Source organism: Dipodomys spectabilis, unplaced genomic scaffold, assembly GCF_019054845.1.
Source record: "Dipodomys spectabilis isolate Male_0828 unplaced genomic scaffold, ASM1905484v1 ptg000024l, whole genome shotgun sequence".
NCBI classification, from domain to species: domain Eukaryota; kingdom Metazoa; phylum Chordata; class Mammalia; order Rodentia; family Heteromyidae; genus Dipodomys; species Dipodomys spectabilis.
The window spans coordinates 27,447,119-27,473,206 of NW_024870701.1; the positions used below are offsets into that span (position 1 = coordinate 27,447,119).

At 42.2% G+C, this 26,088-nt stretch overlaps 1 protein-coding gene across 1 annotated transcript; it reads right to left on the reverse strand.

Annotated features, from left to right (window-relative positions):
- Positions 1–1,485: 1,485 nt before the first annotated feature.
- Positions 1,486–21,114, reverse strand: Mex3c (mex-3 RNA binding family member C). Its single transcript, XM_042675142.1, has 2 exons — positions 19,984–21,114; positions 1,486–4,505 (listed from the first exon to the last, which is right to left on the reverse strand). Exons 1-2 carry the CDS (start codon positions 20,735–20,737, stop codon positions 3,280–3,282), a joined length of 1,980 nt encoding a protein of 659 aa, XP_042531076.1. The 5' UTR covers positions 20,738–21,114; the 3' UTR covers positions 1,486–3,279.
- Between the last annotated feature and the right edge of the window lie 4,974 nt (positions 21,115–26,088).

Genomic DNA, 26,088 nt, shown 5'->3' on the forward strand with positions numbered 1-26,088 from the left:
AAGAAGCACACAATTTGAGAATAACTAAGCTGTTAGGTAATATTTTCAGTTTTAGTTTAAAGGAGAAGCCCATGTCAACGAATTGTCAATCCTTAATTCCTGATTCCACACTGTGGCTTGGCTTTATGCAGTTGGGCTGCTGCTACTCCTAACAGAGTAGAGTTCCTAGAGGCTCCCAGTACTGTATAAATAAGACAGTTTGCACACAGCTCAGACTGAAGGGCAAACACAAACTTAGAGCTAGGGCAAATGCTTACCAGTTTTGATAACACCGGGTCCAGACAAAAGTTTTGGCTAACTCTGGCAAGCAAAACATTAAAAGATTATTTTTTCAAGGTCCCCTGGAAGATCTTGACCTTAGGTTAATTTTTACAGATTATCAACCTAAAGTGGCATTTTATACTGTTGTATAAATGTATACATGTCCATGTAATTTAATTTTCATCGTTCTGAAGGCAAATCTTAAAATAAAAAAAAATTCCTGGCAATTCTATGCTTCAATATTCTAGTCCAGCATCATTTTTTCCCAAGCTACAATGAAAAGATTTACTATGGTTGTGTGATACTAGGTATTAAAAAACAAATAGAAATTTAATTTCTTTAAAATTCTCAAAAACCTTTATTCCTTTTAACCAATTGACAACAATCTACTCTGATCAAATCAAATCTATTTCATAAATGCAGTAGTATTTTTGTTAATTGTAAAGCCACTCAGAAGGTAGTTTTAAACAAAACTTTAAAACTTGTACCTTCAGGTGCTGGGAATGTGGCTTAGTGGTAGAGTGCTTGCCTAGCATGCATGAAGCCTTGGGTTCAATTCCTCAGTACCATATAAACAGAAAAAGCTGCAAACAGCACTGTGGCTCAAGTGGTAGAGGACAGAGTGCTAGCCTTGAGCAAAAGCTCAAGGACAGTGCTCAGGCCCTGAGTTCAAAGCTGCAGGACTGACAAAAACAAAAACAAAAATCTTGTACCTTCATGCCAGAAGAGTGAAGTCAAAATTTAGGAATCAATTAATATTAATATGTAAAGTCACTTAATACTTGACTTACAATTAGGTCAGAAGTATTAATTTGTGGTCAAGTACATAGACATGCAACTAAATCTAAAATCAGCTAAATCTGCACTTTACTACAAATAACATCTCTCAAAGAAAACGGTAAACTTGGACTGGAACACAAGCCACATGGCTTACCAACTGCACAATAATAATTTTAAAAAGCCATAGAAAGTTGGCGTGGTGGTTCATGCTTATAATCTCATAGCACACGGTAAGCTGAGCTTGCAGGAGGATGCCGAGTTCTAGGCTACCTTAGGCTACAGGTTGAGACTGCTTTACAGAGAACTAAAACAGAAAGAGAGGCCACAAGGACGACACAGGTTGGGACTAGGGAGGCCTGGAGAGAAGAAAATCACAATTGTTTAGCAGTTCTCTTCCTTCTCGGGTAAACTACTGATGGTATGAAAAACACCAAGGAGAATACATTCAAGTTAATGGAAACAAGTCTTTATTAAGTAACTTTTAATATCAGAAAAATAAAACTCTTATAATTCTCTTTACAGCAAATATATAATATCAGTGCTTTGGCCATCTTAAGTTAAAGGCCCTTTATCATAAAATATATGGTTTTAAACTTTACTCAAATTGAATTTATAATCCCTATGACTTCCCTACATATACATAACAAAAGAGTGTAGTAAAATTAGCAAATACTAAACTATATTGATAATTTATCATTCTTAGTTTGTGGTTTTTAGAAACAGTACACGCACCTAATATATGTCGATTCCTTGGCTTATTAGTTGCAGTGTACAATGCAACAAAATACAAAATACATGCTTGGTGAACATTCGTTCATATCTACAAGACGACAGCTAGAGATTAGGTTTCAATACTGACATATTTACCTACCCTACAAGCAATTAGCATTACATCATAATATGCCATCAAGGCAACTTTTTTATACTGAAAAAATCAAAATAAAAACCGTTATTTGTAAACTTTTATACGAAATGTAACTCTTCAAGTGGAAATAAAAAATAAAATTTGTCTATTTACTATTGAATACACAGAGGATTTCAATTTTCGTTATACTGAGAAAAAAAAAGCTCTTTTGTGTTGGGAAAATAACGCTTCAAAAAAATAATTAGTAGAAAAACCCACCAGTATAATATTTTGTCCTTTCAATGCCAGCAGAGATTTGGGAACATACTGAGGATGACGTCAGAGGCATCCACAGGTGAAATGTACAAGTGTTCTTAAATCTTTCCTTGTGATTGGAAATAGTTTTGAAATGAAGTAAACTGACTGGAGGTTGTCACAGCTGCTTTTGTGAATTATGCCAAGGGCCCTGTTACCTCCCCTCCCACCCCCATTACTAAAAAATAAAAAACATATTTATAATGTGCAAGACAAATATGGTTTGAACATAAAATGTTTCACATTTTGATCTGTAGTCTAAAAATTAATCAATAGCTTGATCAGACTAATGAATGGAATGTTCACATCGTCAATTATCAGCCAATGTAGGTGCATCCCAAAGCCCTTCCTGAAATGGGAAAACCCAGGCGGCCATTCCCACATTCACCAAGAGAGGCAGTGGGAAGGAATTCACAATCAAAGACAATTGCATTCCTGATCCATTGATCATACCAGCCTTGAGCACTCTGGGCGAGATGAAGGTCAATGTAGCAGTTTTGTCCCAAATTCTAACCAATGATCTAGTTAACTGCCATCAGCCCTATTATTACCAATAAGTAATCACAATGCATTTAAAAGTTACTTGCAATCCTGCAGAATTAGGCATAAATTGTTGTAAAATAAAAAACAAACAAACCTGTTTTGTCAAAACTGGCAGTGTAAAGAAGGCAGCACTGGAAGTGTCTGAGTCATCTGTAATGCCAAGTACCCTCCATAAACTCTTAATGTGGTTAGGCTTTTGGGACCCATTGTCTGGAATCTCAGACTTTTCTCATAGATCACACAACCTATGATCTTCACTCAGCCAAGTGGAACTTCAGCTTTAGCAATCTTACATAAACTGTGTCTCTGGGTCTACAGAATAGTATTAAGAATTCAAACCAAACTAATAGACAAGAGACCACTTAGGTTTAGTGTTACCATAGCAGCCTTTTGTAAGTTTACTAACAACTTTAGCCTAATCCCAATAAAGCCTGCTAACAGTCATAAGAATTCATTAGGAAGTTTACTGGGGTACCATTATACCCATGCCTTTACGAGTCCATATAGAGATATACTATTTATGTATATATATATAGTTAAGAGTGAATTTGGATTGCCTGAGTAACAGCTGTCTGGCAAACTGGACATGATGGCGTTCTCTTTTCACAGATCTTGTTGGCACATTCCATGCAGAAGAGGTTGTGGCCACATGGAACTAGGGCAGCAATTACTTCATTCTCAAAGCAAATCACACAGTCGTGCTTTCTTCTTGATTCTGGAGGTGAGCTGGAGGTGGAGCCACCATTGGAAGAGGAGTAACTATTGGTACCATTAGAAAAAGCAGGGATGTATATTGGAAGGCCGACATGGTTGCCTGTACTAGGTGGGTCGCTCCTAACCCTCCGAGCAAGTGGGTGTTCTATGCTCTCGGGAAATGTAGGAGACAGACGAGGAGTAGATGGCTGACTTCCTCTACGCTGAGTCTTCATGTTACCAGAAGGATCACTCCCAAAGCCAGAGAGTGGGTTAACTGGTTCAAATGGAGTCCAGATAGTTTGAGCGGATGTTGGTAAAGAGTCAAAGGCGGGAGAGTCAACTGCAAGATCTTCCGAGCCTACAGATGGTAGTGTATCTCCAAACCAGAAGTTTCCTGTGCTAAATGGGCTTGTTGGACTAAAGTCGGCCAGCCTATTGCTTCCAAAGTAGGAATCGGTGGAACCACTGCCTAGAGAACTGGAACTATCATTTCGATAATTGGATATCATTCTCGCGCGGCTAGGAGGAACTGGATTGGAGGAGAGCCACGCAGAGCCAAGAGTGCCACCTTCAAAACTTACATCGGTACCATTGTAATGGAAATCATTCTCTTCATTGAGCTCTATGTAGTTTCCGGTACGCATGGCAATATGCATTTCGATTTCTTCCCGCGCTCGGTCAACATTTTCCGGCATCCCTGTCACTTCAAAGACAGGTTCCTTATCTCTGCTTGGAGTCACTATGTATGTGTGGGTCTGTTGCTGAATTCTTTTAATTGTTGCTCCTTTGGGTCCAACCACTAATCCCACCACACGATAGGGGACCCTGACCTGGACCGTCGTCTGACCGGGCAGATTAGGACTACATGACAGCCCTCCCAGGGCAGGGCCATTTTTGTTTCGAGATGCTCGAATCATGGAGAAGTGCTCTGCGGCTGACAGGATTTCTCTTTTGGCCATGGCAACATCTTCTTTCCGTCCAGTGACAACAAAAATGGGCTCTTCACCACGAACAGGTGTCTTGATATATGTGTTTGTCTTGGCTCTCAGTGCTTTAATTTTACAACCTGTTAAGAAAAAAGATTCAGAGGAATCAATACCTACTTCAAAAACACAAAGACAAAGCACAGAAAGCTCTTTTTAAACTGCTTGCCGATGGGGCAATTTTTATTAATTTTTTGCAGAGTTGAGGACCGAACTCAGGGCCTTGTACTTGCCAGGCAAATGGTTTTCCACTGAGCTAAATTCCCAGCCTCACAATTTTTACTTAAAGAAAAGATCTCTCAGTACAGTTGAGTGGCAGTGGCTCATAGGCTTGCAACCCTAGCTACTCAGGAAGCTGCCATCTGAGGATCAGGGTTTGAAGCCAGGTGAGGAAGGAAAGTCTATGGGACACTCATCTCCAATAACACTACTAAAAAATAGAAGTGTAGCTAGTTGTGGTTCAAGTAGCACTGCACTAGACTTGAGAGGGAAAAAAAACAACAGGCTTAAGAACAGCATCTAGGTCCTGAGTTCAAGCTCTAAGACTGGCACACATGTATGTACACACACTCCTACACCATAAAAATGTATCACTACACAATGAAATTTTCCTGATTCCACTAAGGCTGCTAGATCTGGGCATGTACTTACCTGATGGTCTTTTCATGTGAGAAGAGATGGTAACTCTACTGGGAGGTTCTAATTCAGAAGTCAGCTTTACTATTTTCTTACTGTTTGTACTACTCATTGCAAATGATAAATAAAGTCTGCTATATATGAAAGCTATATTGTGAATGGGCATGATTTTTCGAACACTAATATTTAGTACCTAGCAAGTGTGTGGGTGGCAAGAAAAACAATAGTGTGCAAGTGAAACAATCTATTGTCAAAACTGACTTCAAAAATCTAAAGCCTTAAATGCAGCAGTGGACACTAAAAAGCACTAGACACACTATGTTGAAAATGAATTATACAACTGTAGATGGGGATGGGAGGGAAAAATGGGGAAAGCAAAAAAAGGGGGTGACACTGTCCTATAGCCCTGCTGGTCACTGGTAGCTCGCATGCCTGTAAATCCTAGCTGAGGAGGCTGAGATCTGAGGACAGTGGTTTGAAGCTGGCCTGAGCAGGAAAGCTCTCCAATTAACTAGCAAAAAGCCAGAAATGTACAGAGCCTTGAGCAAAAGCAACTCAGGGGCCAGTGAGCAGGCCGTGAGTTTAAGCCCCAGGACTGCCAAAAAACAAAAACAACACAACCAAAAAGACAATGTAAACCAAGGCCAGTAGTGTATCTTTGCTTCTGTTCCTTCAGCTAAATTCTAGGTCCATCACAAGTCAGTGTATTTACTTCTATCTTAGTTTAGTTATACTAATGTTTAGTCATACTGATGCTACTAAATTCTCTAAATTATGACAAATGAATAGAATATGTATCTACAAAAATTAAGCTGAATGAAGGAAGGGAGCTGGGAGAAAGCTGCTGCTGCTGCTGAATTATGAATGGGTGGGCTTGGGATAGAGCAAAGAAAGAAGCGATGGTGTAAACCCTATGAAGTTCTTGATCCAACCAAACAGATACGGGACATGGCATGATGTGGATGCTCAATGTACTTTTATTAAAGAATTACTCTAATTCAAGGCAGACCTGGGCTCAAATAAAGGGACTTGCTTTCAAATTATTACGTTAAATAAAACATTGAAGCATCTATGCCTAACGTGTCATAAATGCCCATTTTAGTCAACATTTTTTCCTTCAGTACCAACCGTGCAAACTGAAACTCAAAATCTCCAATACACAACCAAGGTTAAAAAAAATTATGGTGCTATACTTTTCAATGATGCTAACACGATTTCATGAGTATCATGCTATTTTTAGTTTCTAAAAAGAAAGAATATAAAGTACTATTGAAGATTTAAAAAACACAAAGTAATAATGTGTAAAATTTAAAACCATTTCTAGTCTGCCTACCTACAATAGTACTCCCACATACAACCCCATATAGCTCCCTGTGTTCAGTCTTGCCCAACTCCAATATTATACATGTTCTTTAGTGAAATGAAACCTTCTATAAGGTATCCTTCCCACCAAGACTGGTCTGTCCTACACATTGCTAAAGCACCCAACAACTGAATATGCAAATATCCCATGCAACATGTTGAAAAGATCACTATGTTTTATTAGTTTGCTCTTTATCATAAAAATGTATCAAAAAGATGAAACCTTCCTAATTCCACGAATACTGCTACATCTAGACATGTACTTCAGTAGTAAGTATTTGGGGGGAGACTATAATTCACACTTCCCAGTACGTATGTATTTTTTTCCTCTCCTAGTTCAAGATTTTCATATGGCCCCATATTAGTAATCCATTTTACCAAAGGGAGCTGATTGTTAATTTCAACTATAGCATATTCAAAGTGACTTTACTCAATCTCCAATTTTTCATTCACACACACACACACACACACACACACACACACACACACACACACACACACACAAAAACACAATTCAATTCTCAACTTCTCTCCTATAAATGAGAACATTGAAAATCTAAAAGACAAGTAATCAAAGAAAAAGTAAGCATACTGCTGGTATGCATACTGGTGGCTCATCTCTATAATCCTATCTAGACAGAAGATTGAGATCTAAGGACTGTGGTTCAAAAGCCAGCATGGGCAGAAAGTATGTAGACTCTTATCTCCAATTAACAACCAGAAAACCAAAAGTGGCACTATGGCTCAAAGAGGTAGAATGCTAGCTCTGAATGACAGTGCCCAGGTCCTGAATTCAAGCCCCATGACTACCACCGCCGCAGCCAACAAAAGCATACAAATAGTTCCCTAGATCCTATCATCTTAAAGACTGCTTTCTAGCTCCATTAGTTCCATGAAGCAAAATAAATAATGTAAAAATTAAACCTGGTGTAATAAAGTGAGAGGAAATGCAACTTCAATACATATTTATAAGTGTTAATATTGCATTCTCCTTGGCCTTTGGAAGCCATGTATTGGATACAAGTTGTTCCTTTGGTTTTTATTTTCATTCTTAAATAGTTTACACTTAGGTAGTTGCAAAAGGACATGTCTTCTAACTATATAACATTTTTTAATTAAAGTATTATATAATAAAAATTTAACATTTAGGTCACTAGTCTACAATTAGAAAAATATAGTCCATTATCCATCATTCGTTACCAAGTCCCTAAAAAAAACCCATCTCAGCCTTGAGGGCTGGGATTGCAAAAGTAATCCTGTACCACCCCACCCAACTAGTTAACAATATTATGAGATGAATAACCAATGCCCCAGGTTCCAGACCCAGGTATAAACATACTTTCAGTTATTCAAACACAAATTTAGGCGTCCTGGGAAGGTATTTTGTAGATGTAATTATAACTATTGTTTAGATCAATTCACCTGGAAATAGGGATAATCTGGGCAGGCCTGACTTAATGAGTCCTTTAGAATGTTTTCCAGACTACAAAAAGCTTGGGTCTGAGGATGTAAACCCCAGGGTAAGGAATGGAGTCCTGGCCAACGGCTTGATTTCAGCCCAGTGAGATCTGAACAGAAAATCTGGACATACTATGTCTGGACATTTGGTCTGCAGAAACGGAGGTGATAAATTTATGTTGTTTGAAGCCAATAAACGAATGGAAATTGTTAGAACAGAGTTCTTATGCCTTTTAAGGGTTCTACAACTAAGAAAAGCATACCTGTATGTTCTTAGTATCACACCAGACATTCTAGAGGACTTTCCAATCAGAATTAAGCAATAGCTTTCAACACACAGTATTACATTACTGAAAGGGCATAGTAAACATAAACTTGACATTAGTTCGACTACAGTCCAGAAATCTTTTGTCTATAATTCTTACAATGTTCTTATAATGTATATCCCTTCCCCCTACATATTAAAATGATAAATTTGTGTCACTGAAGCCACTGTTAACTTTTTATGGCAGTATTAGAAAACTAAAGCACGTAATAAAGTGTTGATAAAGGTAACTATGTTTAGAGGTGAGAGTGGCTTGTTGGAAGATAAATTAACAAACAAGCTGGTCCTAGGGCTTTGCTGGGGCTTGAATTTACGTCCTGGGCACTGTCTCCGAGCTTCTTCTGCTCAAGGCTAGCATTCTACCACATAAGCCACAGCGCCACTTCTAGCTTTTTGTTTCTGTGGTACTAAGGAATTGAACCCAGGGATTCATGCATGCTAGGCAAGCACCCTTACCACTGAGCCACATTCCCAGCCCTAAACCATTCCCTTTCTGAGGCTTAAGAGTAGTTTAGCAACTGTAGGCTAAAGTTCAGCTTAATGCCTGAATTTTTCCATTCAAATATTAACTCTTTCTGAAGGTTCTGGTGCAATTTCCATAGTTTCATGAGGAACTCTTATCATTTAGGACCTCAAGAAGCATAATCAAAAGTGAAAATAAGCCGAGCACTGGTGGTTCATGCCTGTAATCCTAACTACTCAGGAGGCTGAGATCTGAGGATCACGGTTCAAAGCCAGCCCGGGCAGAAAGTCTGTGAGACTCTTATCTCCAATAAAAATCACTAGAAAACTGGAATTGGTGCTGTGGCTCAAGCGGTAGAACGCTTGCTGTGAGCTGAAGAGCTCAGGGACAGCACCCAAGCAGAGTTCAAGCCCTACAACCAAAAAAAAGGGGGGGCGGGGATAGTCATATAAGCAATACAGATGAAAGACAATTGCTAACATGAAAAGCAGCATATTAAGATAGTGAAAATATACAAAAGATGACTTTACAATTTACACTAAATGAAAAAAGGCAAAGGCATTTGCACTATGACTTGAAGAAAGTGGTTTGTCTGTGTGGGAAGTTTAAGAACCACAAATGCAAATCCAGAGAATGGCACATCCAGAGGATGGCACAATGGGAACTGAAGCTGGTTCAGCACTCAGTGAGCTTCAAGCAACTGGAGGGCGGAACAGAGATAGGGCTGGATGGGGAGGCAGAAGTCTTCAGTGTTAGACAAAGGAGTTAATCAATTTTGGAAAGAAGTAACATGATCAGATATGCTGTCAGGCTGATGGGAGCATAAAATATAGACCAAAAAATAGACAAAGAGCCAGGTGCCTTTGGCTCACACCTATAATCCTAGCTCTCAGAAGAGTTCTGATGATGTCTGCTGGAAGCCAGTCTAGCCAAGAAAGTCTGTGTGACTCTTATCTCCAATTAACCACCAAAAAGCCAGAAAAGGAGGTGTGACTCAAGAAGTATTGTACAAAGCTCAGGGACAGTACCCAGGCCTTCAGTTCAAGACCTAGGATGGTGCCGGTGAATGCTCACACAAAGACAAAGAACTTGGAGACTTATTTATCTGAAAGGCCACCATAATCAGAAAATGAAACAGTTCATAAGACAGGGACCAGGAAGAGCCATTGTTATATTTTAATATATAGTATATGTAGTATACTCATCTTTTTCTTGTGCTAGTTTTTGACAAAGCTGAGTTCTCCAAAAACTAAACTCATTGTATATATGTGTACGTATCTCATATGGAGTAATTAAAAAATTTTGTAAGAATTTATATGTACACATAATTAACTCTCCTCCTAGAGACTCTTATCTCTAATAAACCACTCAGAAAACCGGAAGTAGTGCTGTAGCTCAAGTGGTAGAGCGCTTGCCTTGAGCTGAAGAGCTGAGGGACAGCGCCCAGGGCCAAGAGTTTAAGCCCACAACAGACAAAAATAAACAAACAAAAAAACAAAAAACACCAAAAAAACCCACACAAAACATCAAAAAAAGACAAACAGGACAAGAGCTATGCCTGGTGGTGGCACATGTCTATAAGTCAAGCATTCAGGAGACTGAAGCATGAAGGCAAGGCTAACCTGGACTGGCATAGTATGACCTAGTCTCATAAAGCCATTCCAGGGGCTGGGAAGGTGGATCAGTGGTAGAGTGCTTGCCTAGCATGAATGAAGCCCTCAGTTCAATTCCTGAGTACCATACAAACAGAAAAAGCCAGAAGTGGCGCTGAGGCTCAAGTGGTAAGAGTGCTAACCCTGAGCAAAAGAAGCTCAGAGACAGTGCCCAGGCCTTGTGTTCAAGCCCCAGGACAGCCAAAAAAAATCAACAAACCAAAACAAAAAAAGAAGAATGTGGAATAACCCAGATTAACAAACATACCCAATTCAAAAAATGGAAACTGTCAGGCTCTATGAGCAGAATCATAATACAATCATTATCATAACCACATCAAGAATCCTTTATGGTCCAGTTCAAAGGAAATAATAAGTGAAACCAGACGGGTTCTACTTGACTTCTAATAACCTCCATCCTGATTAACTTCCAGGCTGGGTTCTAGCCACTTATCTTACTTTTGGTCACTCAACTTTCAGGTCTTTTCCAACTTAATATTTGTGATCAAGTCTCTCTTCCAGGAAATACACAATCATCTCTTCTTCAAAATTACTTGGGGGCAATCAGATACTATAATTTCACACATATATTTCCTCAATGAAAGGTTACTTAAGACTTAAGAACACAAAACTTTGAATGGAACATCATGAAACATCTTAATGAACGTGTCACTAAACCCTACCTCTCTTTCCTGTACAAGGATCTATGATTAAAGGTATTTTCCTCACTTAGTTGTTACTCATAACAACTAAGTACAATACTGTATAACTGGGCTAGGGTTGTAACTCAGTGGTAGGGTTCGAGCTAACCGTGCCTTGGCCCTGGGTTCATCCCTTCCTTTCAAAGCTGATCACAGTATTTGGCAGTTTTTTAAAGATCCATTCCTCACTATTCACTTCTTCCCATCACTTCATGAGTAAACTCAGCTAACATCTCGGGGCCTCAATTAACTCTGAAATAATAAAAAATTCACAAAGCAAAGCATTCTTTTCTTTCATCAGTATTGACTTTTGAACTCAGGGCCTCGTGATTGCTAGACAAAACTCTATTACTTGAGCCATGTCCCCCAAGCCCACTTTTCCATTTTCTAAAGGCTGTTTCCTAGATACAATATTTTCATTAAATGACCATAATAGAACAGTTTTGAAAGGAGAGGAAAAAGATTAACGAAATTGCTCCAAATCTCCCAGCTATTCAGTTGAGTATCTAAACTAAATTGTCTCATTTCACACGCCTTTCATCACTACTCTGCACTCCTCCTGTAACAGCACATCGTTTCACATTTTTAATGATAGATTATAATAACAAGGGGACAGGGTCATATAATATAATGATTTTTAAAATAAGGGCCTTTCCTTATCGGGATAGTCTATTCAAAAATTCTTTTCACTTGACAAAATGTCCATTTTGTCAATGGGCATGGTGATTCACACCTGTAGTCACGACACCCAGGAATGTGAGGCGGAGGCCATTCTGGGCTATGCAGTAGGACTCTGATACAAACACTACAAACCAACGATTAAAAACTCAATTTCAGCATCACATGTTCAAAGCTGGTTAAATATTAAGTTAAAAATTCCAAGGAAAATGTTTCGTATGCATTTACTGTAAGAATGCATTGTCTGGGAAGGGAATGAGGAAAGGAAGAGACCATATGAAAGGAAATGTACTCATTACCTGACTGCTAATTGTAATCCCTTTGTATATCACCTTCATAATAACAATATTTTTTAAAAGTACATAGTATAACTGCAACCTCTATGTACACCACCTTTATAACAACAATTAAAACCTTTTTTTTTTTTAAAAGAATACATTGCATTCTGGTCTGGTGGTGATATATATGTCTGTTAATTCCCAGTACTCAGAAGTTAAGGCCAGATGACCTCCAGCTTGAGGCTAGCCTGGCTGCTACTGAGCCTCAAACAAAATGAAACTAAAAACAGCATAACATATTTATAAATGTACAATATAGTGTGTGTGTGTGTGTGTGTGTTGTGGGGCTTGAACTCGGCCTGGGTGCTGTAGGGACAGCAACTCAGCTCAAGGCTAGTGCTCTACCACTTGAGCCACAGCGCTGCTTCCAGTTTTTTTGGTGGTTAACTGGAGATAAGTCTCTCAGGGATGTTCTTGCTTGAGCTGGCTTTGAACTGAGTTCCTCAGATCTCAGCCTCCTGAATAGCTAGGGTTACAGGTGTGAGCCACCAGTGCCACACAGTAATAGTATTAATAGCTTTCCTTTACAGGGTGTGTCAGTCTTTAAAGTAAAACTTAGCTGAATTTTCAGTGATGGATACTTCGTTCATCTCAGTTTTGGGATTACTACACCAGCACTTCACACAACTCCATTTATTATGCAGTTATGTTCTGTTTACTATGAACATTTAAAAGAGGAATTTAATGTCTTCAATTTAAGCAATATCTTCTATACTTCAAAGCTCCACATCTCAAGGTTGGTTGACTCATTAAAGGCAAGAGGGAAAAAAAGACCCCATTACTACAGTTTGGAAAGTAAATCAGAAAATAGCAAAATACCAAGTTTCTAGACTAGTAATTCAGCATAATTACATAAACAGCATCTACTTTATTATTTCAGGTACTTTAACTGATATTAATTACGCAAAAATGACTGATATCTTGTTCTGCCTTTACTGTTTTATCTATTGAAGAATCAAAAGGATTCAATGTTTATATGTTTTTGTATTGGAAGTATTCCAATCACCTATGATCCTGCTGATTTTTTGCTTTCCTTATTCTGTATCTTGATGGGACAGATATGATATGAATAGTAAGTAACAGCTTGAGACCTTGGATAAGTTTTTTATATTTCCTTACATGTATGGTGGAAATAATAGAGCCAATACATGTAATTCTGCACAGTGCCTGACACATTTAAAACTTATTAAAAAAGTTGAATAAGCTAATTTTCTTGGAGGAATTTATAGTATACTTTCTAAAAAGTACACAAACAAAGCTGGAAAGACACATGAAGGCAATGAAAGTGGTAATTAGAAATCCGTTTATGTGATTTGAAGTCCTGCTGTCTTTGGACAAAGCTCAGAATATAAGAGAGAACATATGGTTCAAAAATCTGACTTTATGCATGTCCAGAGTTAAAAAGTAGTGATTCTTTAAAAAAAAAAAAAAAAAAAATCACCATTCTTCTAACCTACCTTTATTTTTTCTAGTAGGTTTTTAGGGCTAGAAAAGAAATCCTTCCATGTAAAGGTATATGAAAACACATATTTTATACCACACATTATATGATATGTAACTATTATATGTGATGCAATAACTATTACATAAATCTAATATGTATCTATATACTAAATATATTAAACTAAATCTAGCCCCCACCTTATTTTAACTTAATTACACCACACAAAAGGATAAAAAATACTTAATAAAAAAAGTTAAGTTGGGGACCAGTTCAGGCTTCTTAGTGATAACTTGTCCTAAAACATACATTACTTTAGAATCATCTGAAAAAAAAAAAATCATTGCAATTTTCATGTGCCCTCTCTTTGGGGACACACGATTGTAATGGGTTTTCTAGCCCAGGTAACTTACTTTGATTAAAGTAATATGTGGAAAAATGTTAAGTATTATTTCCAGGTCTAATATGTACGTATACTACACAATAATCTCTCACTCTGGCACAAGGAGAACTTAACATCTGAGAAAATGGCTATTCCATGGGCCTGTGTTCCTAAATGACCAAAATGATCAAAGCCCCTGTGAATAAGAAATAAACCTTGATTGTGAACACTGAGATACGGGGATCCTTTGTAACACAGCAAAGAGCCAGTTATCTAACATGGACAAAATCATTGGCTGGTTCTAATTTATTACAGAAGTGTATAATGTGAGAAACTGAGAAAGCCAAGAAAAGTTGAATGGTTCCAAGCTAATTTCACATATAACAAAAGTAAAATGGCTTTAAAACCTAATTTCATGTATGTCAATCTGTGTATCATTCAGTCTCTAGAGGTAGATATGGCTGTACCGTGCTGCAAAGAGGAATCTCTAAAGGTCAGAGTGTAAGTGACTTTAAGATCACGAGATTAGCTGAGTGCTGGTGGCTCATGCCTATAATCCTAGCTACTCAGGAGGCTGAGATCTGAGGATCACGGTTCAAAGCCAGCCCAGGCAGAAAAGTCCGTGAGACTCTTAACTCCAATTAACCACTAGAAAACTGGAAGTGGTGCTGTGGCTCAAGCAGTAGAGTGCTTGCCTTGAGTTGAAGAGCTCAGGGAAAGGCCCAAGCCCAGAGTTCAAGCCCCATGACCAACCAAAAAAAAAATAATAATGATATCCACTGATTGCTGGCTTTTTCTATATACACAGCTTAACTGTGTTACAGCACACTGGCATAATTTACTGTCTCTCTCTATATATATACGTATATATATATATATCCATATATAGATATAGATATAGATATATATCTATAGATATATCTCTATATATCCATATATATATTCTTCCCCCGCTCCAGTACTAGGGCTTGAATTTAGGGCCTGGGCACTGTCCCTGAGCTTTTGCTCAACCTAGCACTCTATCACTTAAGCCACAGTGCTACTTCCAGCTTTCTGTTTATGTGGTACTGAGGAATCAAATCCAAGGCTTCATGTATTCTATCTAGGCAAGCACTCTACCACTAAGCCATATTCCTAGCTCTACAATATATATTTTTTAGACTAAACTATACATCTTAAAATATGTCTGCATCAAGACATTAAGTTTTCCATAAAATTGTCCATTTATATAAATACTGAAGTACTCAAAACAAGATCAAGGATGTAATAAGTATCTTTTAAAAAAATGAGTGGTACCTTTTTTTGAATTTAAGGTGTAGAGAAGAGTTTACACATTGTTGGAAATTTTAGGGTTGTTCATAACAGAAAACACATCCTTGAATCACCATTTTATTTCTCTTTTTAGAATAGTGAATCAACACAGTTCAGGAAGGAAAGGCACTATATTCCCCAACCATTTGTAAGACAATTACAGTAACTGTCCCCTCCTATGGCCCCAACACTAATACATACTATTATATATACGGTAACAAACTAAACTCAAAACCTTTCTGCAAAGTTAGATCACGTAATTTCTTAAGGCCAACACATAAACTAACTTTCTCAATGGCAGTGAACTTTTAGCCAATGTAGTACTGTGTTAAGGCAACTGTGCATAGTTACTATGCTACTTCTGCCTAGACAACGACTTAGTTATTTATTTTATTTTTTTTTGTTGGTTCTGGGGCCTGAACTCTGGGCCTGGGTTCTGTCCCTCAGCTCTTCAGCTCAAAGCTAATGCTCTACTTGAGCCACAGTGCCACTTTCGGCTTTTTCTGCTTATGTGGTACTGAGGAATCAAACCCAGGGCCTCATGCATGTAAGGTAAGCACTCTACCACTGAGCCATCTTCCCAGTCCCGACAACAAAAATTTTAAATAAACCAACTTGGATAATGATATTTTAAATTATGCGTACTACAAATAAGGAATCCCAACTCAAGATGATCAGGGCAGAACTATATCCAATATGCTATTAGCTTTCCAGAGCAGAATACTGAGACAGCAGGGTAGAGTAGGAAGAACTTTATTTTTTAGGTCAAACAAGCTGGTCTAAATACATACATGTTCTATTATTTGAAGTCATCTTCATTATCTACATCTGCCAAATAGCTATAACCACCCAGCAAAGTGACATTGGAAAAATACCTAACATGTTTGGTAAAGAAGACAACATCACTCCACCCTCAAGGAGAAAAGCAAAAAAAGACACCATGCTTTATTATTATTATTATTATTATTATTATTTCTTCTTAGATCATGTGCATTCTATTGTAGTTTCTGGTTTGTTTTGAGACAAGGTCTCATTATATATAACCCAGCTGGCCTTGAATTAGTGATCTTCTTGCTTCCTATGTAATAGGCATGGCGGAGCAATGTGAAGTTTTCTGTTCTGCCAGATCAAATCATACATTATTTCTGTTGTGTATAATTTCATCACAAGCAATTGAAGAAAAATGTCACAAGTGTACAACAAAGGCAACTTTGAAGAATGTTATGTGTGACAATATACATTACCACTGGGTATCAGTGGAAAAAAAATAATTTAAAAATTTCCCCATATGACCTAGCTTAGTGATAGCCAAAGTCAAGTATAAGAAAATCCACTGGAATGTAGAAACAAATCCCCTATTCTTGTAACTTTTTATACACAACATAATGATGTACATTATAAAGCACACATATTATATACAAATGTCCAGATATTGGGAGCATTAGTAGTTTTTTTGACAGAGTGTATAAACAAAAAAGGATAGAGACCATTCTACCCTATAAGGTTAGAAAGTACATACTCTATCAGTTAAAGTCACCATTGAATATAGTTGAAGGTAACATATCAAACAGTAAATATGAAACTTTTGGCTGCAGAATCTTTAAACAACTCAATTTAGGAAATTCATCATTTTCTGAAGTATAGTTGAGAATGGGACTTGAGTTCTACTTTAACTCACTGCTGGATATCAGTGATCATAGAAACCACATCAAAACCCAATAATTTAAATCTGTCAACTACTGTTAGTGTGTCTTGCAAGCACTAGACTAAAAAAACAGATATTTCTGTTGTCAGATTTATTTTGATGTCTATATTTTAAAATTCTTAATTCCTGATTTTATTTTACAGTATTATTTCACACAAGATATAAAACTCTTTCACACAAGATACAAAACTCCCCCAAACCCAACAGGACTAATTTAACATGCCCAAAAATCATATACTACTAGGAGAAAATAAGAGATCAAAGTGCTGGCAGACCAGCACTCATCACTATCAATAGCAATAGTCTGAGGCTGGACCTGGTGTTACAGGACTGTAAGCCCAGCTTTCTAGAGGCTGATGAAGATGGTAGGATGGGAGGTTAAGACAGACTGGGCTACACAGTGAGACCCAGTCTCAAAAGCACAGCAGTGGTTTGGGTTAAGTTTATTTATTTATTTATTTTAAAATAAGACACTGGAAACAGAAGCCATCTACAAGAGTTGCTAGTCTGTGTGACTCAGAATTCCATTTGTCCTATTCTGCTTCAGAGCTGAAGTCATAAATGTCTTCATCTGTGACATAATTATTTCCAAAACCAATTAAGAGATGTCAAATTGGAAATTATGACTTCAAGGTAACGAATTAAATGGTAGGAAAGGCTATCTTTCAAGGATGAAAATGTAACTTCTTCAAAGCAAACAAGAAAACAAATGACTTGCCCTGTTTAACTCACTTAGGACAGGTACTCACACTGTAAAAGTATGTGATTTTTAGAAGTCACTTAGTTCTCTGTACAAATGAGTGAGTACTTTACAGATTTTATTACCATGCTCCTGAGGTGTGGGGTGGCAAAAATGTCAATGATCCACTAGGTGAATGATTTGAAACAGGAAAAGGGCATGACTTTATGTTCTGAAGAAAGAGGAAGATGACATACTTTTAACAGTACCGTCAACTCTGGGAAAATATAAGTGCAAAAAGAATAGTCAGCAATTTGTCTCATGTCTATGGCAGATTCACATCCTTATTAGCCAAATAAGAAAAACTAAGGCGGGCTGGGAAGGTGGCTCAGTGGTAGAGCGCTTGCCTTGCATGCATGAGGCCCTGGGTTCGATTCCTCAGCATCACATAAGCAAATAGAAAAAAAAAAGCCGGAAGTGGTGCTGTGGTTCAAGTGGTAGAGCGCTAGCCTTGAGCTGAAGAGCTGAGGGACAGCACCTAGGCCCAGAGTTCAGGCCCCACAACCGGACCCAAAAAACAAACAAACAAACAAAAAACAGAATATTAAAAAAAAGAAAAACTAAGGCAATCTCACTTATCTTGTAGTAGCAGATGGTACACAAGCTTGGAGTTTACTTTTTCAAGGAATAGATCTGCATAAAGGTAATGGTTTACACTACTAAGGACCATTATATAGTGCCTAAACAGGCAGGACAAAAGTTTGTGTCATATTAAATCTACAAAACATATGATTTACCTCATCCTGTAGGAAAACTAGTGTGTAAATGCTCTTGCCTTTGTTATCCTAGGCTGTCACCATATACACACAGAGGCAACTTGTGCAGAGGAAGTATCATTCTAGTATGGCATTCAAAAGCCTCTATTCTGGCCTCAACAATCATCTTCCCTTTACCAGATCAAAATCATCAACAAAACTGGAAGTGACCTGCCCATCATTCCTAGTGGTCTGCTCCTTAAGCTTCTTCACATGGTTCCTCTTCCATTTGCTAACTCCTATCCAAGGCCCTCCAGGGTCTATGCTCTCAAGTGTACGCCTTTTGTCTATCATATTATTTGTTAGTACCAAACATCTCCACATCAGTGCCACTCTATTTATTAGACTGTTAGCTTCTAAAAAGGGCAGAAAGTTTGAGTCAACTAGGAATTCTTAATTACCACGAACTCAATACCTGACGAAATACAAACTTCATACATAACTATCTCAACAGTCAGCTCATTTGGGATCTATAAACTGAAATGCAGTACTTTTATCTCACGTAGGTGAAACGGATAACTCGGACTATTTTCCATCCCTTTTTGTCTAGCTTTCAGATGGCTTTTTAAAATATGGCAATTCCAGAGGTAAGTCAACTCTGATCTATCAGGCTTCCATTTCAACAGTCCTCTTCTGTGTACTTCAGACCACTTGGGAAAGATGAGATCATTTAAGCAGCAGCGCCATCCTCTCTCTTTATTTGACCCCGACAATGCTTCAAGCTAACAGTAAAGCTGCTTTGCACGAACCAGGCGGAACCATTCTGTAAAAAGGGCGACCGCAGGTAATATTTACTACTTTTGCAAAGGAGGGGAAGGAGAGGCTACCCTCAAAAAACACAGAACCCCCTCCTAAAAGGTCGATACAGACGGAGGTCCTCTGGGCATCCCCTTCCCCCACCCTCACAAATCTACTCCAGGAATCGGAGACACAGGTCCTTTGTCTGAACAATGTGGGAGGAGTCTGTCTGCAGTGCTGGTGCGCTGGCCAGTAAAGAGGAGAGATGATTGAAAAAACTGCACAAACGCCTAAAGTTCCTCCTTAGTTGCCTTCCCGTCCAGCTTTCCCTGCATGGTGCACGCTGGAGTGTTCCAAAAGACAGCCAATGTGCCTCTTCGGGCATAAAGAACACGGAGAGGCGCAAAGTAAGATCAACAGAGTTAGGGAGCTCTTCCAAAGCTAAGTTTGGGGAGAGCAAGGGCGGGGTGGCGGCGTGACCGCTGCAACATCGCTCCCTTCCATCCCGACCGAACTCTCCACACGCCTCCATGTCTGTCCACTTTTCACCTGCATCAGCTGTCTTAGGGGAAAGCCGAGCAAACTTGTAACACCTCCACTCCTCTGACCTGATCTTCCCTCAACTCGCTGAGCGTTCTGATGCCCCGCCAGCCGGGTCTTGCACGAATACCGCCCGAGTAAAGGGAGCCCCAGCAGACCGGGTGGCCCGAGGAACTTAACAGTTTCTTTTTCAATTCAGCGTGGATTCCGACCAGGTGAGCGGCCCTCCCATCCCGCCGGCCCGTCGGGAACTCGCAGGGTTCGCTTTTGTCCTCTCCTTCCCGCCGCCAGCTCCCACCCAAGCCCAGGCGGGTCTCCCCGCTTCCCCGCCACTTACCCTGGCGGCCGACAATCTCGGCGACGTGCTCGGAGCTGGGCACCGGGACGCATTCGGTGGTGTTGACGCTCTTTCTCCGGAGCAGGGCCGCCTGATCCCCGTTCAGGGCAGCCACCGCCGCCCCGCCGCCGCCGCCGCCGCCCGGGCCGTAGGCGTGGGACAGCATCGCCGCCATCATGCCCTGGGCATCGTCCCCTCCGTAGAGCACCCCCGCCGCGGCGGCCGCCTCCCGCGCGTCGAAGCCCGCGGCGGGCAGCAGCACCGACCCCAGGGGCCCGCCCGGGATCGGCTGGGTCTGGGAGGCGGCGGCCGCGGGCGGCGACAGCAGCAGCAGCGACGGCCGGTCCTCCTCCTCCTCGGCCTCCTCCAGCTCCTCCTCCTCCAGCAGGTCTCCGTCCAGCTCGGCCTCCTCCCCCTCGTCCTCCTCCAGCTCCAGCTCGGCCGCCTCGGGAGCCGCGGGCCGCCCGGGCGGAGCCCGCTCCTCCGGAGACAGCCCCGCCGCCCGCCGGGCCTGGCCGTGCGCCGCCGCCGCCGCCGCCGCCGCCGCCGCGGGGGCCCTCAACGCCGGGGCGCCGGGCTCCGCCGGGCTGGGGTCGTCGAGGCCTAGCGCGGCCAGGCGCTCCCTCAGCAGGAGCCCGTCCCCCTCGAGCTCCGGGCCGCCGGCGGGCGGCGGCAGCGGCGGCGGCGGGGGCGGCTGCGGCAGGGGGGCCGGGGCCGCCGCCAGGGCCAGGGCCGCGGAGCTGCCGCTCGGCATCGCGGCGGCGCGCTGTCAATGGCGGCGGCGGCGGCGGCGGCGCGGCCGGGTCAGGCGCGGCGGGCGGCGGGCCCCATGGCGGACGGGGCCCGGCTCAGCGCGCAAACACCTTTTCCTCTGGGGAGGCGACGGGGCCCGCGACCCGGGCTGGGGAGCGCCAGGGCCGCCCGGAGAGCGGAGGCGGCGGGGTGGCGGGGCCGGGGAAGGAGGCAGAGGCAGGTAACTAGGTGGGTGGGTGGGGACGGCGGCGGGGCGGGCGGGCGGAGGTGGCAGCGGCGCCCCTCTCAGGGTTTCTTTTGTTTCATGGCCTTAACCAGCCCCCGGCGCGCGCGGCGGCGGTGGCGGTGGCGGCGACGCCCCACGCCGCTCTCCGAATGAAGCCGGCGTGCTCTGATTGGCTGCTTTTAATCTCCGGGAGCCCGCCCTCTCCTCCTACAGCCTTCTCACTCGTTTCCCTAGCCCCACCCCCCACCCTCTCCTCGGGCCCCGCCCCTCCCCTCCCCAGAGCGTTCTGATTGGGTGACCGGGACCAGCCAGTCCGTGAAGCCGGCTCTACCGTCCTCTCCCTTCTCACAGCCCCGCCCTCTTTCGCTTCTGACTCACGAAGAGAGGGACTGTGATTGCTCACTTTCCACGTCACTCTTTGTGATGTACCCTGATAGGGGCGGGGAATGAGGCGGGACGAAGGCGTTGTAGCCAGGCTGAAACTCACGAGGCCTGCGGGCTTCTCGCGCAGGCGCGATCAGTTCAGCCACACTGAGTTTCTTTCCCGGAGCCGCTAACCCCCCCCCCCCCCCCCCGCCCTTTCTGTAGCCCACCTGGGCTGGGGCTGCTAGGGAAGTTCCGGAGTGGGGCCCGTCTAGGCGGACGTTTTCCTCGGTTCAGGAAAAGAAGATCTTTCTCTCTCAGGGGAGGAGCCTAAGTGGAGCTCTGGAAGGAGGCGCCGGAGGGGAACCGCCTCCAGCAACCCTGGCGGGGGCGGCTTCCTCATCCGCGTGGCTGTCGGGCCTTCCTCGACTGCGGGGACGCGCCTCCAGGCTGGCCTCCCGCCCCGCCGCCCTCCCGGGGTCCTCCCGCGGGCCGGGCCCTCCCTCCGTCCCCCCTTCCCCGCCGTCCTCCCGCGGGCCGGGCCCTCCCTCCGTCCCCCCCCCCTCCCCGCCGTCCTCCCGCGGGCCGGGCCCTCCCTCCCTCCCCCTCGCCGGGGCCGGGCCCTCCCTCCCTCCCTCCCTCCCCCTCGCCGGGGCCGGGCCCTCCCTCCCTCCCTCCCTCCCCCTCGCCGGGGCCGGGCCCTCCCTCCCTCCCTCCCTCCCCCCCTCCCCCTCGCCGGGGCCGGGCCCTCCCTCCCTCCCTCCCCCTCGCCGGGGCCGGGCCCTCCCTCCCTCCCTCCCCCTCGCCGGGCCCTCCCTCCCTCCCTCCCCCTCGCCGGGCCCTCCCTCCCTCCCCCTCGCCGGGCCCTCCCTTCCTCCCCCTCGCCGGGCCCTCCCTCCCTCCCCCTCGCCGGGGCTGGGCTCACCCCACCCCCCCCCAGCTGGTTGTAATTCAGGTGCCTGAGGGAGGCTGGACTTGTAAATTGCAATGCATTTGTTTCCTCTTAGAGTCCCTCCTCCTAACGGGGCTCGGGTGATCTCACCAGTGACTGACTTTCCTAGGGGCTATTTTTACAGGAGTACTTAGAGCAAAGGATGTCCTACCAGTCCCTTCAGTAGCAGACTGATTAGTCTAAACCTCTAGCTTTGTCCCGAAGAAAAGAATCTAAACACTTAGGCAATTCTAAAGTTTCCAGTATCCGTGAGGATGGAAAGAAATACATCGATTTCAAAATATTTCAACATATACACGGCTTATAAAATTATCATTGCATTTTATAGTTTATGTTCACTTTTTTCTTTTTCTTCTTTGTGCCAGTCCTGGGGCTTGAACTCAAAGCCTGGGCACTGTCCCTGAGCTGCTTTTGCTCAAGGCCAGCTTGAGCCACACTGCCACTTCAGGCTTATTCTTTCTAGATGGTACTGAGGAATGGAACCCAGGGCTTCATGCATGCTAGACAAGCACTGGACCACTAAGCCACATTCCCAACCCCTTAAACCTCTTTTTAAAATTAAGATTTTTAATCTGCATACATGAGTTGTACAAGAGGCTTTTGTTTCATTGTAACATTTCCATATTTGTAAGCTCTGGGTATATTGGATTTATTCACTTTATTTTGTTAACTCACATTTGTTTCTTTTGTAGTCAACTTTGAGTTAAGACCTTAGGACAAACAGCATAAGAGAAACTGAGCTATGGCTTTGGTTCTCTATACTCCCATGATAATTTACACAATCTTTCAATGTCTCTTCCTTGTCCCTTCAGTCAAAGGCCTAGAGCATTGAATTACACATAACACTAAACCTTTCAGGTTACTTTTAAGCTTTTCTTCCTTCTGTATGTTGCATTCTATCATCCACTCTAGCAGGGAATCTGAGCCCTGGTTATACATCAAGAAGGCCTTTAAAAAATAGGTGCATATGGACAGGAGAGAGACATACTCCTAAAATCTGGATTTAGTACACTTGAGGGTAGGGAGTGACATGTTTTTCAAAAGCCATACAGGTGGTTCCAAAGCATTGCCAGGGCTGAAAACGCTTCTATGGTTTGAGTTTTGTTTACAGAAGTCTTGCTATTAATTCGACTAGGAAATTTGATCTTTTCCTACTTTCCCAATCAGGCATAATCTCCATTTATTAATGTATAAACCCTTTTTTGAGGTATATTTCATGTTTTTTGTTTTGTTTTTAGCAATACTGCAGTTTGGACTCAGGACCTGATGCTTGTTAAGCAGGGGCTCTATCACTTGAGCCATACTCCTAGTCCTTTTGTGTTTGTGTGTGTGTGTGTGTGTGTGTGTGTGTGTGTGTGTGTGTGTGTGTGTGCTGGTCTTGGTGCTTGAACTCTGCCCCTGAGCTGTTTTGCTCAAGGCTAGTGCTCTGCCACTAGAGCCACAGCACCATTTCTGAATTTTGGCTTCTTAATTGGGAGATAAGTATCTCTGGGACTTTCCAGCCTGGGCTGGCTTTGAACCTGGATCCTCAGATCTTACCCTCCTGTGTAGTTAGCATTACAGGCATGAGCCACCAACACCTGGCTTCTGGTATCTTAATAAAGGTACTGAGTTAAAAAAAAAAGTACCAGTGAATAATACTGAATAACTTGATGTTTACTTGTAGAATATACAAAAATACTTACTGCCTGCTCTTTCAGTAGATTATTTAAAGAGCAAATCTAATTAAAGGAGAAAGCCAAATAAAAGATGCAGGGTATATCTGTCACTGGAAGGACATATAAAATAAATATAAAATAAATTTAAAATGGAATGTCTTGGCAATTCCTCTTCATGAATTGTCTTGTCATTTTACACTAACCCCTAAGTCCTTTAAATTCTCATCCCAGTTAAATTCTCATTCCTGCTACTTAAACTGTAGCAGGAATATTAGTCTACTACTGAAAGAAGATGATGTAAAGAATAGATTCAGGTGGCTGGGAAGGTGGCTCAGTGGTAGAGTGCTTGCCTTGCATGTATGAGGCCCTGGGTTCGATTCCTCAGCACCACATAAGCAAAAAGAAAAAAGCCGGAAGTGGCGCTGTGGCTCAAGTTATAGAGCGTTAGCCTTGAGCTGAAGAGCTGAGGGACAGTGTCCAGGCCCAGAGTTCAGGCCCCACAACCGGAGCCAAAAAAAAAAAAAAAAACAAAAAAAACACGAAAACAAGAATAGATTCCGGTAGATTAGATTCACCCAGATTCATTTAAGGTTTTAAAAAAAAAAACAAAAAAACGCTAAATTGGTTTAATTTAGGTGTTTATATAAAAGTTGCTTTCAACTTCATTTTCATATAATGAGGTTTCATATATTCCTGCACTAATTGCTATGTGATCAATATTGTGATTTATGAACAAGGCAGGGGATACTGAAGCTCACCAACCTTCCCATTTGGGTGCAAATTTATTGTCTTATATTTAATCTTGCCTATGAAGCAATTCTGAAACTTGCTTTTGCTGTAAATATTTGACTGGGTACTTTCCTTTAAATCCATTGAACAACCCAGTTCCATCCTTCCACAACTTTACAACACATTAATTTTGCACTCAAATAAGGCTTCCCTTTTATTGTTGTTACTATTTATGATGAATTATTCATTGAGGCAGACATGGATCATAAAATGAATTGGCTACCCTTTACCAAATAACAGGCTGATTGCTTAATTATTATAATTAAGTTGTGCTCTACCACTTAAGCCACACCCTCAGCCCTTTTTTCCCAGGAGGTCCTGTGACCACCATCTTCCTGTCTAGGACATCTCATGTGTGGGATCACAAGTTCTCACCATCATGCCTGGACTATTGATTGAAGTGAAGGTCTTGCTGCCCTCCCACCTTCCAAGCTGGCCTGGAGCTGTGAGTTTACCAATCTGCCTTCCAACGACCAAGTAGCATAAACCACTGGGCACCCAAGAAAACAGACAACAGCACAAATTTGAATGGTTGCCACAAGGCTGTAGGGTGAAATGTAGGATGAAAGGTTCTGTTGGGACCCCTCACCTAGAAGCTCACACTTCATAGGTTTCTTTAGGGTTTTTAGGGGTCAGCAGCATCCAGCTCCAAATCTGCCTTCTCAGTGCAGGACCATGAATATGCGATTCTCCTCACTGAAATGGCCCCTCGTTGTCTAGGAATGGTGTACTTTACTTAGATTCCCGGGTGTCTACACAGATTGGGGCTCAAACCTTATATAAGGATTTTCTTTGCTACCTTACCTCATCACCACCTCAAATCATGCTTTCCTACAAGCTGTGTGCACTCAAGCCTGTATTTTTTTTTAAGGTACACTGACATACAGTCCTGACTTTGGCTGCTGAAGTGATTCTCCTGGTCCCTAAATTCTCAGTGTCCTTTTCATCTTCCCAATGCAGTTCTTGATACTATGATTGTTCCAGAAAGTTCTCTCTTGACTTCCCTGAGACCATATTCTTCTGCTTTTCTTCCCACCTGTATAGTTGTATCTACAATTAACTTTGCAGGTTTTGTGTTCCTATCCCTCCCATTTGGGAATCCATGGAGGACCTATGTTGGGCTTGCTTTCTGCTTCCTCCAATGGCTCCAACCTATGATCCTCTCCATTCACAAGGCGTCTCACAATTCCCACATATCTATTCTTGTTCCTGTTTTTTCCATTGAATTTCAAATCCATACATTCCACAAAGCAGTGGGATTTATGGCAATTCAAATTCAACTCAATCTTAACTTAACTTGCCAAAGTGAAATCTCAGATAAAATTTAGTACTAGATGGCACCATTATGCAATCAGTTTTTTTGT

Bases quoted from the DNA above. Each gene is read 5' to 3' on its own strand.
- Mex3c (XM_042675142.1), bottom strand. From the start codon at position 20,737: ATGCCGAGCGGCAGCTCCGCGGCCCTGGCCCTGGCGGCGGCCCCGGCC. The intron at 4,506-19,983 runs GTAAGTGGCGGG...TTTTCTTAACAG, and splicing joins CGAGATTGTCGGCCGCCAGG to GTTGTAAAATTAAAGCACTG.